Source organism: Dermacentor andersoni, chromosome 5 (assembly GCF_023375885.2).
Source record: "Dermacentor andersoni chromosome 5, qqDerAnde1_hic_scaffold, whole genome shotgun sequence".
Taxonomy (NCBI): Eukaryota; Metazoa; Arthropoda; class Arachnida; order Ixodida; family Ixodidae; genus Dermacentor; species Dermacentor andersoni.
In genome coordinates this window covers 111557728-111572507 of record NC_092818.1, presented here as the reverse complement: position 1 = coordinate 111572507, position 14780 = coordinate 111557728, and the positions used below count along the sequence as shown (strand labels likewise).

At 48.0% G+C, this 14780-nt stretch overlaps 1 protein-coding gene across 1 annotated transcript in view; it reads left to right on the top strand.

Annotated features, from left to right (window-relative positions):
- LOC126532277 (cell adhesion molecule DSCAML1-like) overlaps positions 1 to 14780 on the top strand; it is a 148968-nt gene that overhangs the window by 124448 nt on the left and 9740 nt on the right. Inside the window, exons 2-10 of the mRNA XM_050179940.3 lie at positions 5007 to 5666; positions 6303 to 6557; positions 7329 to 7610; positions 8153 to 8419; positions 8839 to 9162; positions 9676 to 9972; positions 11872 to 12057; positions 12794 to 12901; positions 14399 to 14671. Of these exons, the coding sequence (XP_050035897.1) occupies positions 5007 to 5666; positions 6303 to 6557; positions 7329 to 7610; positions 8153 to 8419; positions 8839 to 9162; positions 9676 to 9972; positions 11872 to 12057; positions 12794 to 12901; positions 14399 to 14671 (2652 nt within the window). The remainder of the gene's footprint in view (positions 1 to 5006; positions 5667 to 6302; positions 6558 to 7328; positions 7611 to 8152; positions 8420 to 8838; positions 9163 to 9675; positions 9973 to 11871; positions 12058 to 12793; positions 12902 to 14398; positions 14672 to 14780) is intronic.

The window sequence follows — 14780 nt, the reverse complement described above, 5'->3', positions numbered from 1 at the left end:
GATAGATAGATAGATAGATGGATAGATGGATAGATAGATAGATAGATAGATAGATAGATAGATAGATAGATAGATAGATAGATAGATAGATAGATAGATAGATAGATAGATAGATAGATAGATAGATAGATAGATTGATTGATTATTGTGGTCATTACCAACAAGCAGAAGCCTTCCGTTGTCGCGCGCAACACTTCCGCGTAGGTGAGAAATATCAAAACACGTACTCGCATTCCGAAACGATCTGCGCGTTTTTACCGAATTAGCATAGGTTACGAAACCGGCTGGCACAAACCGCGGTAGTTTCGGAGGAGTTAAAGGAATACCAAGAACGTGGCGGCTTCTCTGCGCGTCGAGCCGGCGTACTTTGCAAGAACCCAGTAATGGTTAGCACTTGCATACTGAAAAGGTATCCGCGTTAACGTAACTGCATGCTTAACCAGACGGGCGCACGCGCCGTAATTGGCCAGGGATGAACCGGACTGCTTCTGCAGTCGTCGAGTGAGACGGGAGAAAAATAAAGGTAGGAGGCACGCGCCTGTACAGTGAAACTGTCTGAAGCGCCATGCCGAAGGAGGCGAGAGAAGAAGCGACTGAAGTGAACGGAGCGCCGGACATGTAGCTGCGGGAACTTATCAAGAAGGCGAAGCCTGCATAATGCGTCTGCACTGCAACAGTGTGAGGGCACTATGCAAAAGATCAAGAAGAGGAGGCGGCCAGTGCAGCTCCAGTTAAGCAGTAGAACGTATCGCTGCCGGGTAGAGAGAAAGAGAGAGAGAGAGAGAGCAAGAATATGAAGAAACATGACGCAGTTTGTGTCTGTGAAGTAGCAGCAGCAGCAGCACGTGCTGAGCAGCCCCGGCAGGTAGGTAGGAGGTGTGCCTCGCGCTAGGAGCAAGCCGAAGGGGGCGCCGTCAGCCCCGAGGCGCGCGGTCGACCTCGCCGGGGCACCTGTCCGACGGGTTCCATTTTCCGGTTCTCTTCTCCTTTCCGCGGGCGGCGTAGCGCGTCACTGCAGCAGCAGTGCGCGCGCGCGAGCGACCGGGCGCGAGCAGGCGAACGAGGGACGCCGCCGTGCTCTGCATGCGCAATGGGGACACGGGAGGGAGGCTGGCTGGCTGGCTTGCTGGCTGGCTGGCTGCTGCACAGGCCGATAGAGGAAGAAGAAGCTGACGCCGATGCAGCGCGACAGGGAGGGCCGCGATTGCGCGAGGTGGCGACCGCGAGGGGCTCCTGAACGTTCGGGAAGGCAATGCCGTCTGCTGGCCGTAGCCTGCACTCGTATGCCAACAGTGTTCGTGGTACTGACGCCGATACCAGTGCTGGTTCAGCGGTGTTTCCGTAGGGTAAACATACGGTATGGCAAAATACGACAATGAAATAAATAAATAAATAAATAAATAAATAAATGCGGTGCGATACATGGACAAACGCAGTGAATACTTAAAAATCACCACGAGAGTAGCACGAATCCTCAAAGGGAAGCAAGCCATGGGGCTTCCTCAGAAAGAAAGCTTCGCAGTTGACGAAAAATTGCTTCCTGTCCGGGGCTCGAACCGTGGATCTATAGTACTTTCCGGGGCGTCCGCTGTACCAACTGATTTACCATGTAATGGACACTTGTCTGCTTCTTGTGTCTAGTCGCCTCCTGCGCTGGTTTATTAAAGCCTATAAGACTACACAGTGGTGCGGTCTTATAGGCTGTGTACATAATGTACGCTTTGCATGGGGTGCGCGTAACCATTGTCTGTGTGTGTAGTTCGGAAGTTCGTGGCAACGAAAGCGCAATAATCATAAGCGGAGCTTTTAAGTTTTTCTCTTAGCCCGTGTTGAATAACGTCTATACTTGCGGAAGGAGCAGAAGACAGTGTCTTGGAATCGGCTGGAATGCAACAGCGTTCGAATGACTGCAGAATACGTATTCCTAATTTCGAAATGCATAATGGCCCACTCCGATCCCGGCTAGGTGAAGCGGCCAGTGTTTATAGGAGAGTGAGTAATCCCTCTACAATGACGTCCTTTCCTTTCATGAATTTCCCCGTCAACTAGAGCTGAAAGAAATAAACAGGGCGGCGTTTTTGGAAACGGTGAATACCTCTGTTTCTGGCTTGTTCGACCGGTACCTGTGCATGATTTGATGTATATCTGTCAAGGGTGTACAAAGATAACATTTAATATAGCGGACATGTAGACACGGCGTTGGGCGCGAGCTTCAGGAGCAGTAAAAGAGTAAAAGCGCCAGTCTGTCGAGAGAAGTTGCCGCTGCGCGCATCTTTTTATTAAACGCTAGGCATCTCGTACCGATTCATTTTCGATGCCTACAGAGGGCGTGAGGTGTGATTGCTTGCAGGGGTCCTGCTCAAAGAAAGTAATCCATGACTGGTTCGCGCCTACATGATGCTCTGTCTGACTTATTTTCGAAAAGCCTCCTGTAGGGCATTTCGAAGCCTAATGTAAACGAGTAAATTCGTCAGTTTATCTTTTAAAGGTGTTTCCAATGTAGCTGGGGTCATGGCGGAAACATGACTCTACTTGAGTGAACAAGGGCTTGTGTATAATGTGTGGCACCGCAAACTTTCTGCATCATAACGTTGCGCGACTTCGCAACACGACACGACAACACGCGACGTTATAGCAGGAATAATAGGCTTATATCGTATGTTAGAGCACAGCTGTTTATACGTTCTGCAGAGTACGCCTGTCCGCCACTGCGCTTCGCTGGAAGCCGCATTCAGCGCGTAAACGCAGTGATTGGCAACGTACAGAGTGGCCATGCCGTTGTCTTTCCTGAACAATTTAGAGCGGGAATATTTTCGCCTTTCGTAATATGAGTGCTCGTTACCGCCAGCAGTTAACAGGAGCTCCAGCTTCAAGACGTCTTGTAACGAATGTCAGAGAAAAACCAATTAGCCTGTTTTCCGAACGTTTGCTATAGCTACAGTGTGTAGATATAATAAGAGAGCGCGGCTGTAGGCTGGACACCGCGGGCGCAAAGACCAGAGAATTGGTCTTGTTGGTACTCAACTGATCAATTAGTTCTTATGCGCAACATATAATTGTCCGTACATACCTGGCTCCCTGCACGAGTTCCTAAATTTGCTATCCTGTATAAGAGCTGAGGTATATAGAATGAACTAAATAAATGTCAAAGAGCATGCTATCCTGTTCCCCTCTGGAACGTCGCCTGTGGCTGCGACGCGTGTGCCCTCGACATTGATGGCATGAATGTCAGAAATATGGCAAGAAACAATAATAATAGCAAACAGGGGGGCAACTCCGGGCAAGGAAAGAGAAGCAGGGGAACAAGCAGAAGCGCCGCTGCGTGCCCCCGAAATTGGCACTCCGTGGTGGAGGTGCGTTCAGGAGGGGGCGTCCTTCTCTGGGGCAGATGTTGGAGGACCTCGCTGATAGAGACGTCTCATTCGAGACGATGGCAGCAGCGCTCCTTCTCCTCTAACGACGGCCGTCCGGCCTTGCCCTTGCATTGCCCCCTCTCATCCAAATGGATTGCGCCGCCTCCCCTCCCCCCCGACATCACCGCACCTCGCATGCACGGGCTTCAATCTCGTGCTTCTTTCCCGGAGCGTGTGTCATTAGAGGGCGACCTGCGCGCAAGAAAGCTGGCAGAATTTAGTGGTGGTGGTGGGGGTAGTCAGCGTCGGGAGGAGGCCTCGGCCTACCCTGCCCCGGCCTAACCCCCCGCGCACATGCCCCGCGATCTACCCCGCCGCTGAAGTTGAGGGGAGAGGGGACAGACAGGCACCACCGATCTTGAGGCGGCAGCAGCTGGCTGCGGGCGCGCTCTAGACTAGTCGAAGAAACGTCGTCGCTCCCCCGATGCGCGCGCTCCCCCGGTGGTGGTGGTGGAACGGGCGGATCCCGCCGTGTTCCACCGTGATTACTTTTTCCCCACCTCACGAGCGCGGGCTTTCTCGGACCCCCGCCCTCGGAGTGCTTCGGGCTTCCAGGAGCGACCTTGATGAAGCGCGTTGCCCCCCCCCCCCCGATCTTGGCTGCTGTGGTCTCAGAGGTAGTGAAGGTGCTTCTCTCGCCCCCTCCCCACCTCCAGGGGCACAGCCGTTGCCTAAAACAATGCCTACCGGCCCGGCTGCGATTCCTTCCTCCTCTCCTGCCCTTGGGGCGAAATTAAATGCTCGGCTCGAGGGTGTTGATCGGCGTCGCTGGCAGGTGCATCCCTCATCGCGCGCGGACGCGTTTTTTTGTCTTATTTTCGCTCGTTTCTGCCGTTCCCGCCATTTAATGCGAAGCGTGCCGCTTTTGTCTTCTCCGTCTCTGTGCGCGCCCGAGTAGCGACCGGGAATTGAGTTTTGACACGTCTTCTGATTGAAAAGGCGTACGCCGGGATTGGTGTCGGTACGGCATGAACTCGTCGAGGTGTCTTGCGAAGCAGGTCCGCTTGTCGTCTCAGGCTGGTGCCTTGTTCAGTTCGCGGCGTCAGTGACCCGCGAAAGCAGGACCACCCACCGGGCCTGCCGAGTGCACAAGTGTTTATACAGGAGAGCGTTTTTTTTTTTTATTATAGCCAAGCTGGCAATCAAGGTGACACCATACTTAACTGCGCCATTATGCTGCCCTCTCTGCCTTTATTTTCTGTTCATCTATTTCCTGGGGCGAGTTTGAATATGCAAATGCCAGCAGGGCGTGTCATATACCGTCAACAAGCTTCTCTTGTGATATGCAACCAGTCTGGCACTATTTTGTAATCTGAACCACGGGCAAGCCTTCGATTTCACGCTGTGGCTGTCCAACGTTCTTACCAATTCATCGAGGAACAGGGAGCGAGAGCTCAAGCTTCAGCTCAAGCTTCGCACGGGCTCGAGGCGAAATGCATTGACGTTCCGTGCATCATTTTCTCACAAAAGCTCTCTTAAGCTCGGCTGGGTAAATATGGGAAACTCCGCTGTTGCGCGAAGTGCGTGCCACATTGTGTAGTACATCACGTTTGCATCTAGCCTCACCGCTTGTATGTTCTGTCTCTTTCGCAGTCCTGGCCGTGCTGCTGGCGGCGCGGTCGAGCAGGAGCACGCCCCTGGAGCCCGAAGGGCGGGATGTCGTCGAGGGCGAGAGCCTGAGGCTCTCGTGCCACTTCAACCCGGCGCTGGCGAGCCGCAACCTGCTCTACTATTGGTTCCGCACCAACCGGCACGGCAAGGACAACGCGGCCATCAGCGGTAGCGCGCTGGACTCGCATTACAGCGTCGAGTACTACCCGGCCGAGGGACGCTACGACCTGCTCATCTCGCGCGCCCAGTACGACAAGGACAATGGCCACTTCGAGTGCAAGCTCAAGGAAGGCGGCAGCGGTGCCGACGTGCACAACGCCGCGTACGAGGTGACCGTGCTCATCGCGCCGGGGGAGCCGCGCATCACGCCGTCGAGCCCGACGGCGCGCGAGGCCGAGCCCCTGGCGCTGACGTGCGCCAGCGAGGGCGGCAGCCCAGACCCCGACGTCGAGTGGTTCCGCGGCGACGAGCGGCTGGCGTCGGCGCTGACCCGGGGCGGCGCCCGGGACCGGCCGACGGCCGCGGTGCTGACGCTGACGCCCGGACGCGAGGACGACGGCGCCGAGTTCCGCTGCCGCGTCACCAACCGCGCCATGCCGCAGGGAAGCGCGTACGAGGCGCGCACCGCCATCCGCGTCCACTGTGAGTCGCTGGGCGCTGGCTACTCTGCATGAAAGTCTCTCTCTCTCTCTCTTGTTTGGTGGGAGGGGGGACTGCATGCATACAAGAAATGCCCCGCCAGTTGAGGCGCTAACTCTGAGAGCATCCTGAAAGCTCCCTTTGTAAGAGTAAAGTGCTTGTCCATTAGTCGACTACTTTTTGAGTCCATTTTGCGTACTCGCAGAGCGGGTCGGCTTGCTGCACTTAGGCACAAGCAGAGTGGGCCCACTATACTGAGTCCATGAACACTTAAAAACGTGGTTTACAAGTCAGGCTGTTCCATTTTAAAGAAAGCAGTGTGCGTTGTTAAGTTTAATCAAGTTTGTTTTTGAGTTATTCAAGCTGTTAACTGTATGCACACACTTGCATGACTGAACCATGTGCTACATGCAGATCACCAAGCACAGGATATTCTTATGTATGATGTTTGGAACAATGATTTAACAGAGAGTTGGAATGATTACCCCTAGTAAATCAAATGACACTGCAACACAGGAAGTAATTAGCAGGTCAGACTTTATTTAGTTCATGCACGTTCACTTGAATCTATAGTACTTGTTAGGTGCCTTTACGCATTTGTCTGTTACTATAATAAAAATTGTGTCTTCTTTTGCACAGATGCACCCAAGATCACGGTCGGCCCCTACAACCCGCTGAATGTCATGGTGGGCTCTGATGCCATGTTGACCTGCTCTGTGCTGGCCAATCCTCCGGTGCGGTCTGTGCGGTGGATGAAGCGAGGCCAGCTGCTGTCAAATACGTACAACCACACAATTCCATCTGTGACTCCTGAAGACAGTGGTGACTATGCCTGTGTTGCTGACAATGGAATCCTGCAACCTTCACAAGCAGAGCTGCATCTTAGTGTGCTGTGTGAGTATTTGTGCCGCTTTTTCAGCATGTTTATACATCAACATGGGCACAGATGAAATTTCTTATAGATAATAATAATAATAATAATAATAATAATAATAATAATAATAATAATAATAATAATAATAATAGAAAACTACTAGATGGAAAACTACTTGCACTAGGTTGTGAATAAAGATGCTGTACTTTGTATCACTGCGGTTACTTTTGTATAGTCAGTTTCAGACATTTGTTGTGATGAAGAAATAAATGACAGGAGCAAGATAATCATAATTGAAAATTTTTCTGCTGATTCATCTGCTAGCTACCTTGTCTGCTGCATCTGGCACCATAAATGCATTTTAAGTACACCTGATTCCTCTTTGTATCATTTTAGTCTATTTTCTTATGTGGGTTGTTTGGATACGTCTTTATGACCTTCGAGTAATATCTATTTATTGCGCAGACTTCGTGTCATCTTCGTCCAGTATTTACGGATGTTAATTTAGGAGCCGATACATTATTCATGAAAGTGTCGAACTTCAGCAAAAGTGTGGAGCCTTTGTATACAATGAGAAGAAGTGTGACTATTGGGACTGTTGCTTGTATTTGACTTCTTTGATTTAGTCGGACCTAGTAGTGCTGAAGTTCATTACAGTCAGTTGTTCAAACGAATAGGAGTGTACAATTCTTTTTTTACTGGAATTTGTCATACTTTATGCACTTCTGTATTCCATTATCTTGTTGTATGACACGCCTCTGATACACTGCATCTTTCCTTTATTGCCACAGATGGACCCCGTGTGAATGTGCTACCGGAGCAGGAAGCTGCACAAGGAGAAAATGTGGCCATCAAGTGTAATGTTGCCTCCAACCCCGAGCCACACTCCATCTTGTGGACCAAGCAAGGAGATGGTCAGTTCACCCTCCAGGGGGACACACTACGCTTGGACCGTGTCACTGCTGAGGATGCCGGCACCTACATATGCCAGGCCACAGTCATCATGCGACCCTCCGCAACTGCCATCCATACGGAGGTGGTCGGCAACGACTCGGTTGTGTTGCATGTGCGACGTAAGTGGAAGCTAACAACAGATTTGTAAATTTTGAAATCAGGAATGCAGTTCTCGTTCTGACACGTAATATGATGAAGAGAAAATATTTTAAATCACTCTTTCTTATTTCTCAAATTGTCTGGTTGACATTTCAAATTTAAGCCGTAAATAATAAAAAAAATTATATTGCTGAACATTTGGAAGATCAGCAGTGATGTCCAATATTAATATGCTATATGCTTTGCTTCCTAGAAAGCAGTTTCTTTCAGGCACAAGTTGGGGGCAAGCTTAATTTGCATCTCACAGATATACTACATTGCTACTGGACAGTAGAATGCAGTTGTCAACACAAGTGATGAAGTGCACTAATGTTCAGAAGTGTTGCAATTTTATCCCCCTTTTAGGTAACCTTAACATCCCAATCTCCATATGGCATCAATTTGAAACTAGCCTACAAAATTTTAACAAGCTGCACCATTTCCAGATCACTCCGCTTTTTGTCTGTTCAAGTCAAAGACAAAAACGAATCACTCAAATGCGCTGTATTGTTTACCCTATCAGATAAACCTGGAGAGGCAGAGATCACTCCTCAAGGCCCCACGGCTGTGGCCGGCCGCCCTTTTGTGCTGACGTGTGGTGCCCGTCCCCCTGGCTGGCCACGTCCCGAGTACCGCTGGTGGCGTGAGGGTCAGGAGCACATTGACCTTGGCCACCGGTCCAACCACAGCTTCCTCTCGGTGCACAGCAGCCATGAGGGACGGTATTTCTGCCAGCCACACAACGGACTGGGAAAGGGATCCATTGCATCAGTCTACCTGGCAGTCAATGGTGAGAACTACTTTTCATGTCTTTCTTCTTTCTTCAGGCTGTATTTCAGCTCTTCCAGCTAGCTGGGTAGGCATGGATGTGGGCTGCTTTTTTTTCCCCCCAAACTGGCCGGCCTTTTCAAAATCAGAAGATATACAGGCTTCTAGATCTAGTGCATTTTATGATATGTAAGGTGTCTTTCTATTAACCTCATCACTGCCAAGTTTCAAGCTAGCACATTATTGTGGAAGTGCGTAACAGCAACAGTTTTGAAGATTGTTCGTTGTTTCATATTGTCTCGAAATTCTGGTTGCTATGATGGCTGTCATTGAAGTACTAAATTGGCATCACTGATTAGAGGCATCTTTAAATTTCATTTGGCTTTGATGAACCGGACAGTATGCGAACTCACTTTTTTCCTCTCTTTTGAAAATTTGCAGAGGCGGCTACTATCGTGGTGCCTCTGAGGCCTCAAATCATCCGCAAAGCGGGCGACCAGAGCCAGTCAGTTACTTGTCGTGCCCGTGGAAAGCCCAAGCCACAAGTTCACTGGACTCACCGAGACAAGGAACTACATATGAACCCCGAGTCTGGCTTTGAAATCAAGACTATTGAGAACATTGAGGACAACGAGGTCTTCTCAGTTCAAAGCACGCTGACATTTCAGCGGCCTCTCACCCCCGAAGATAGAGGAAGATATGCCTGCCTATTCGACAATGGCTTTGGTGGCGCTGCCAAATCGGAGATGATGCTTAGGATTGAACGTGAGTTTTTCTCTCGACTAGTGGTGTTCTGTGTTAGTGGTCATGTGTAATTAGCATCAACGGCCAGCCCACATGATCAGTGCAATAATGCAGTTCTTGTTGGTCTCGCTTATAACATGGTTAACTCTTATGCTACATACATATGTTGGGTACTCAAAATATCTGTGTGCAACATATTTAATCAGTCCTCAGAATGTGCACCCTGTGTTTTCTATGTCAAGGTGATAGCTGTTTTGATGCCATTGAGCTTGATAGAATATGCATGCATTTGTGCTCATACAAGGTTTCATGAAACTGCGTGTTACATGTGGGTGGTGTCTGAGATATAAAACAGCAGCTGCATGAATGCTTCAAAGTTCTGCATAGTTGACAAATCTGGGCTTTGTTCTGTGTGACTGCTTCACCAGGGCTTTTTGGGCAAGGGACTTATAAAGCAGAGGCATTATCCTAAAATAACAGAAAGCATTTTTTTACCATTGTGCATGAAAAACTCGCGGATTGTGTTTCCCACAGACCCTCCTCAAGTGAGGCACACCTACAATCGAGTGGCCTTCGACCCTGGCGACATGGCTGTGCTGCGTTGCCAGATGCAGGCCTACCCCGAGCCAACTTTTGAATGGGTCTTCAAGGGTCGCATTCTTGAACGCTACGCCAACTATGCCACTAATGTGACTGATGATGGGGATGACCTCTACACTGGTGCCTTGTCAGTGGCAGACGTCAAGGAGAGTGACTATGGCGACTACACCTGCCGTGCCTGGAACCAGGTCGGGGATGTTCAACGGACAATACTCAAGCTCGTGAAGAAGAGTGAGTAGATTGTGGCATTTGGCAAACTCGATGAGCTCATTGCATCCCAAAAGTTCGAATATGTGCATTACGCTGTTTCGTTTCTTGTGTACAAAGATGTGCGATTATGTGAGGAATGTACTTCGCAACCCGGGAGGCTAAACCATGCCTTCCAAACCACACATCACTCCTTTCTGGTCTGCCTCAGGGCTTGTGGCTGACAACTTATTGAGGCAGTCACTATCTGTTACTATTTAAATATGGTAAACTTTGTCCTAGCTTTTGCTGAAATAGGCACTTTTGCATGTGCATCATATGCATCATTTACAAACAAAGACTACTTTAACTAATCTCGTGATTTGTGCTACAGTCGAACCCACTTTTAATGATACCGGTTTTAACAATATATCGGTTATAACAATGAGAAACTGCCGCACCGTCGACTTTTGTATGTTTTCCATGGTGAAGAAACCCGTTTACTACAATGCCCTGATGACCCATTATCGGTTATAACGATGAAGTCTGGCTGCTGGGTGTCCGAGCCGAAAGGTAGTGAAATGTGAAATCCTTGAAAACAAATAAGAAAATGAGAAATTCGAGCCGCTGCATGATGAGCCACTGCTCCAACATCCACTGCACGCTCATTTTCCAGTCATCTCGGTGTGACTCTCTCCTGTCGCCCTTCCACCCCTCTGAACATGAATGGGCTGCGCCAATAGCTCTGTGCCGCCACATGCTCCGAAACACAAATTGACCGCGCCAACTGCGCTGCAAGCAGATTGCTCGCATGTTGCTCGCTGGTTCCTCATTCAGTGCAGTTCTGCGAACAGCTTAATCGCTCGCATTAGTTTTTGTTGGTTGTATCAAAGTCCTTCCTGGCCCTCCCCCGTTTCTCAACTTCGCTTGACTCACTGTTGAAGCGGAAGATGGCTGATCCGCTCGCTGATCATCGTCAGGGCATGCCATTGCCGGTGAAAAGAAAGCACACGGCTATAAATGTAGAAGCTAAGTGCTTCTAACCGATGAGACGATCATCGCAAACGTGTTTGCATTGGATAGTGATGGCGACGACGGCAGCAATGACGCAGTAGGGTAGGCTGCCTCAACGTTGTCCTCACAGGAGGCCTGGCATCATTCAATTCCTCCGGGGCTTCATTTTTGTGAGGAACCTTCCGCTGCACTACGTGGAGTGCTTGGATGCCTTGGAAAAGGATGTCGGCAAGCTTCCCGTAAAGCATGCATGGCTGACGGACATAGGCTTTTCTCGTGCAAGCCAATGAGAAGTACGTGGCGAGATGCTTGTGGCAATCTCTCCTCAGCATTTCTTCTGGATTTCTCAAGCTGACAGGCTGCCGCAGCAGTCTTCTCGCAATTTTTAAAAGGACTCTTTTGGGGCCACCAAAATGATGCCTCGGCAGTGCTTGCATATCGCTTGCCACCCGTGACACCTCTTTGCATTTGTTATAGCAGTGTCATTCTTTAACACCGACAGCCGCGGCATGTTGCACGCAATCGGAGTGCCCAGGAAGCAGTTAAATGAGTGAACACAATCAGCAGCCAGGCGGAGGAACGTGGTGGGGAGGGGCATTGTCCTCCCTGCCTATATAGTTTTATCATATCAATTCTGCAATCCCCCTATTTTGATTTTTTCATGCAACCCGGATATAACAATTATCAGTTATAACAATGGAATTTTCATGGCACTCGAATATTGTTATAAGTGTGTTCGACTGTACTATTCAGTAAACGAAAATTTGTATTCTCACAAACATAATGTACTTCACAGTGGAATGCTATTTTTCACTTACTTGTCCCTGAATTTCTCTTTGGTTTAGTGTCAAAGATTGCATCATGATCATTTACACAGTGTGTACAGATAGCTCTTGTTCTGACATGGTGTGTGTATTCTGCCTGTTGCAGGTGCACCTGACCAACCGGGACGTCTTGTGGCTGTAAGCAGTGACTCTGACAAGGTCACATTGCAATGGACAGAAGGATTCAACGGAGGTTTCAGCAACACAGAATTTGTTGTCACTTACTCCAATGTTGCCAGTGGACAGACAAAGAACGAGTCCTGCCGATCTCACAACCCTTGTACTATAACTGGTGAGGAAGCTTTGGGCCACTTACATAATAAGTTTCACACTTGTATAGTTAACTTTATAATAATATTTCAAACCCCTTGGGGACACAAATTTTCGCTTGGACTATCTCAAGTTTGAGAGGTAGAAAACTGAAGGAAATTAGATCCAGAGCAGTGCAATAATTTATAATGTCAAGCCAAATTTACAAGTGAAGTACCTTTTAACTTCCTTCTACAGAAGTTCAGGTGTCACCTTGGGTGTACATGCGTAAAGCTAACAAAAAATATTTTCAAACAAATGTGTCATTCCGAAGTCAGCACAACCTATTATATTGGTCCCTAGATGATTTCCCAGTCAGTACACAAGATTACAGTATGAAATCTTCTATTTGAGCCATAGTTCTATTCTTCATTTCCTTGTGAATGTCTTTACATTGGACTTCTTTGGCTGTGGATTCAATATCACTTGAGTGCTTTTTTGCCTAAGGAGGCACCAGGTTTGAATAAACAGAAAATGTTGTTTGAATGAAGCAGTCTTGCTGTGCGTTATAGAACATAGCTGGCTGACTTAAATTTTAAGATTTACCTGGATATCCAGTTGGAGTTATAAATTATCCATGTCTAATTTTGCACGTTTGCCATATTTCTTCCCAGTATTGGGTCTCTCTTACAATAACAATACCTATGTTGTTCTACACTTCAAATCTTCCATATATGCTGTAAATTTTTCAGATTTGGTAATGGTGTTATGTCTTGCAGGTTTGGAGCCGAAGTCCGAGTATGTAATGAAGGTTGTGGCGGTTAATGCAAGGGGATTCAGCTCGTACTCTGAAGAGATTACAGTGCAAACAAAGGTTAACCTCAAGGGTAAGTATCGCAGGCCTTTGTCATCTCTCACTGTACTTGCACATTGCAAGGTCATTCACTGACTAGATAGTTTGTACTATTTATGTTTTGTATGTTAGTTTAATGAGTGTTTTATTGCAGATGTATCTTCGCTGAAACTTATTAAATAGACAAGTTATACTTGCGCAAGCTCATGTGAACTTATGTCTTGTTGCTATGTTTAGCTTGTACAATCTGAAATCTGAGGGTAGACTGACAAGACTGAGTTATAACTAGGCACTTTAGCTTCGCCTTACCCACTACAGTCGATTTCCATTAATTCGACTCGGATGGGACTGGCGAAATTTATCGAATTATCCAACGGGTCGAATTGAGCAAGAAGCAGAAAAACTGCCAGAACACACCACTGATTCATTTGGCAGTAGCTGTTCAACACGCCCCCGAATCAAACGCGCGCCTACTTTTCATGTGTCCAAAGTAGAACCTTAATGCAGAAATGACATTAAAGCTCCTAAACAAAGTATAAACCTAACGTGCACACAATTTTTATCAAGAAATATTGTTGCACAATGGCGGCCGATTCTTAAAAGTAAACTTCGCCACATTGTTTTTAAAGTTAGCTTCGCCGCACTACGTTTATATTATGCGGTCAAGCATACGAACGTTGCGAAGGCGGTTTTCAATTCTTGACCGATTGCACCTCAGTCAATTTTCAGCCCAATTTTCTTTGAAAACAAGAAGAAAAGAAGTGAACATGTTAAAATCAGGTAAATGCCGTAATCAAATATTGTGAGCTACAGTTATTGCTCGAAAATTTTGCTAGGGAAAACTCTTCCTCGAAAATCTTCTGAAAACAGGCGTATTGACAAGCGATGAAGTGTGTTCAAAGCATTCACTGCCCTCTAAGCTCCACTGAAACGGATGCTGCTACTAGAGGGGTCGCTATCCGGGTCACCATATGGGTCAGGCGCATGCGTGCTGACTGGTCAAGCTCCAATTATCCAGCAAAAGTTAATTTTAGCATAGAAATAACGAAAGTTTGGGCTCATAGAAATGCATGTGCGCCGGCCGGGATCGAATTACTCAAGAAATTGAATTAACCGGTGTCGAATTAACAGAAATCTACTGTACTACTTTTTATGCAGTTTCTTGTTTAAAAGAAGAATAGAACATGTAGCTGCCCTCATGCATGGTCATTACCTTGATACTGTGTGAGAGAAAAGCTGAAGCTGAGAAAAATTCACGATATGATGCCCTCTTGTTCATGGCGCTGTTCATTTCCATATTCATTAGTTAGTTTCCGTGACGTGTTAGTGAAATTCAGCTTACCATCGAAATTCTTTGGGCTTGTTCTATTTCCCTCAAGTAATAGCTTTCCTTGGATATTTTACAATTCAAAGCACCTGGGGCCCATTGTTCAAACTATGTTGTGTGTCATATTGAGTTGAATCATTTGATCTGTCTCTTTCTCTGTCCCTGCTTGGGCTAATCATGTCAAATGCTCCCCCACTTTTTTAGACATGCCGCGACCACTCTCTGCCCAATACGATCAAGAGACGGGCCGTGTGTACTTCACCGTAGAACTGAACACAGAGCGGCTTTTGGCGAGGGTAGAAGGTCGCGCCCGTGGCCAGGAGCAGTGGATGCCTCTGGCTGAGGTGGAAGTAGACCGTCCCCAGATTTCTCTGGAAGTTGCCAATGCCGCCGCCCTCGTGGACATCCGTGTGCTCCTCTGCCTTCAGAGCAATGCTTCATGGTGTGGAGACGAGCGTCTGGCCGAACCTTTCGACGGTGAGTGGGAGCTTGCAATAAAGTTTAATTGCCACAAAGCTTGGCTTTGCGACCTGGAATTCAGAGTCGTAGACTGCATTAGTGTGCGTGGCAAGCAGAGCAAAACCTT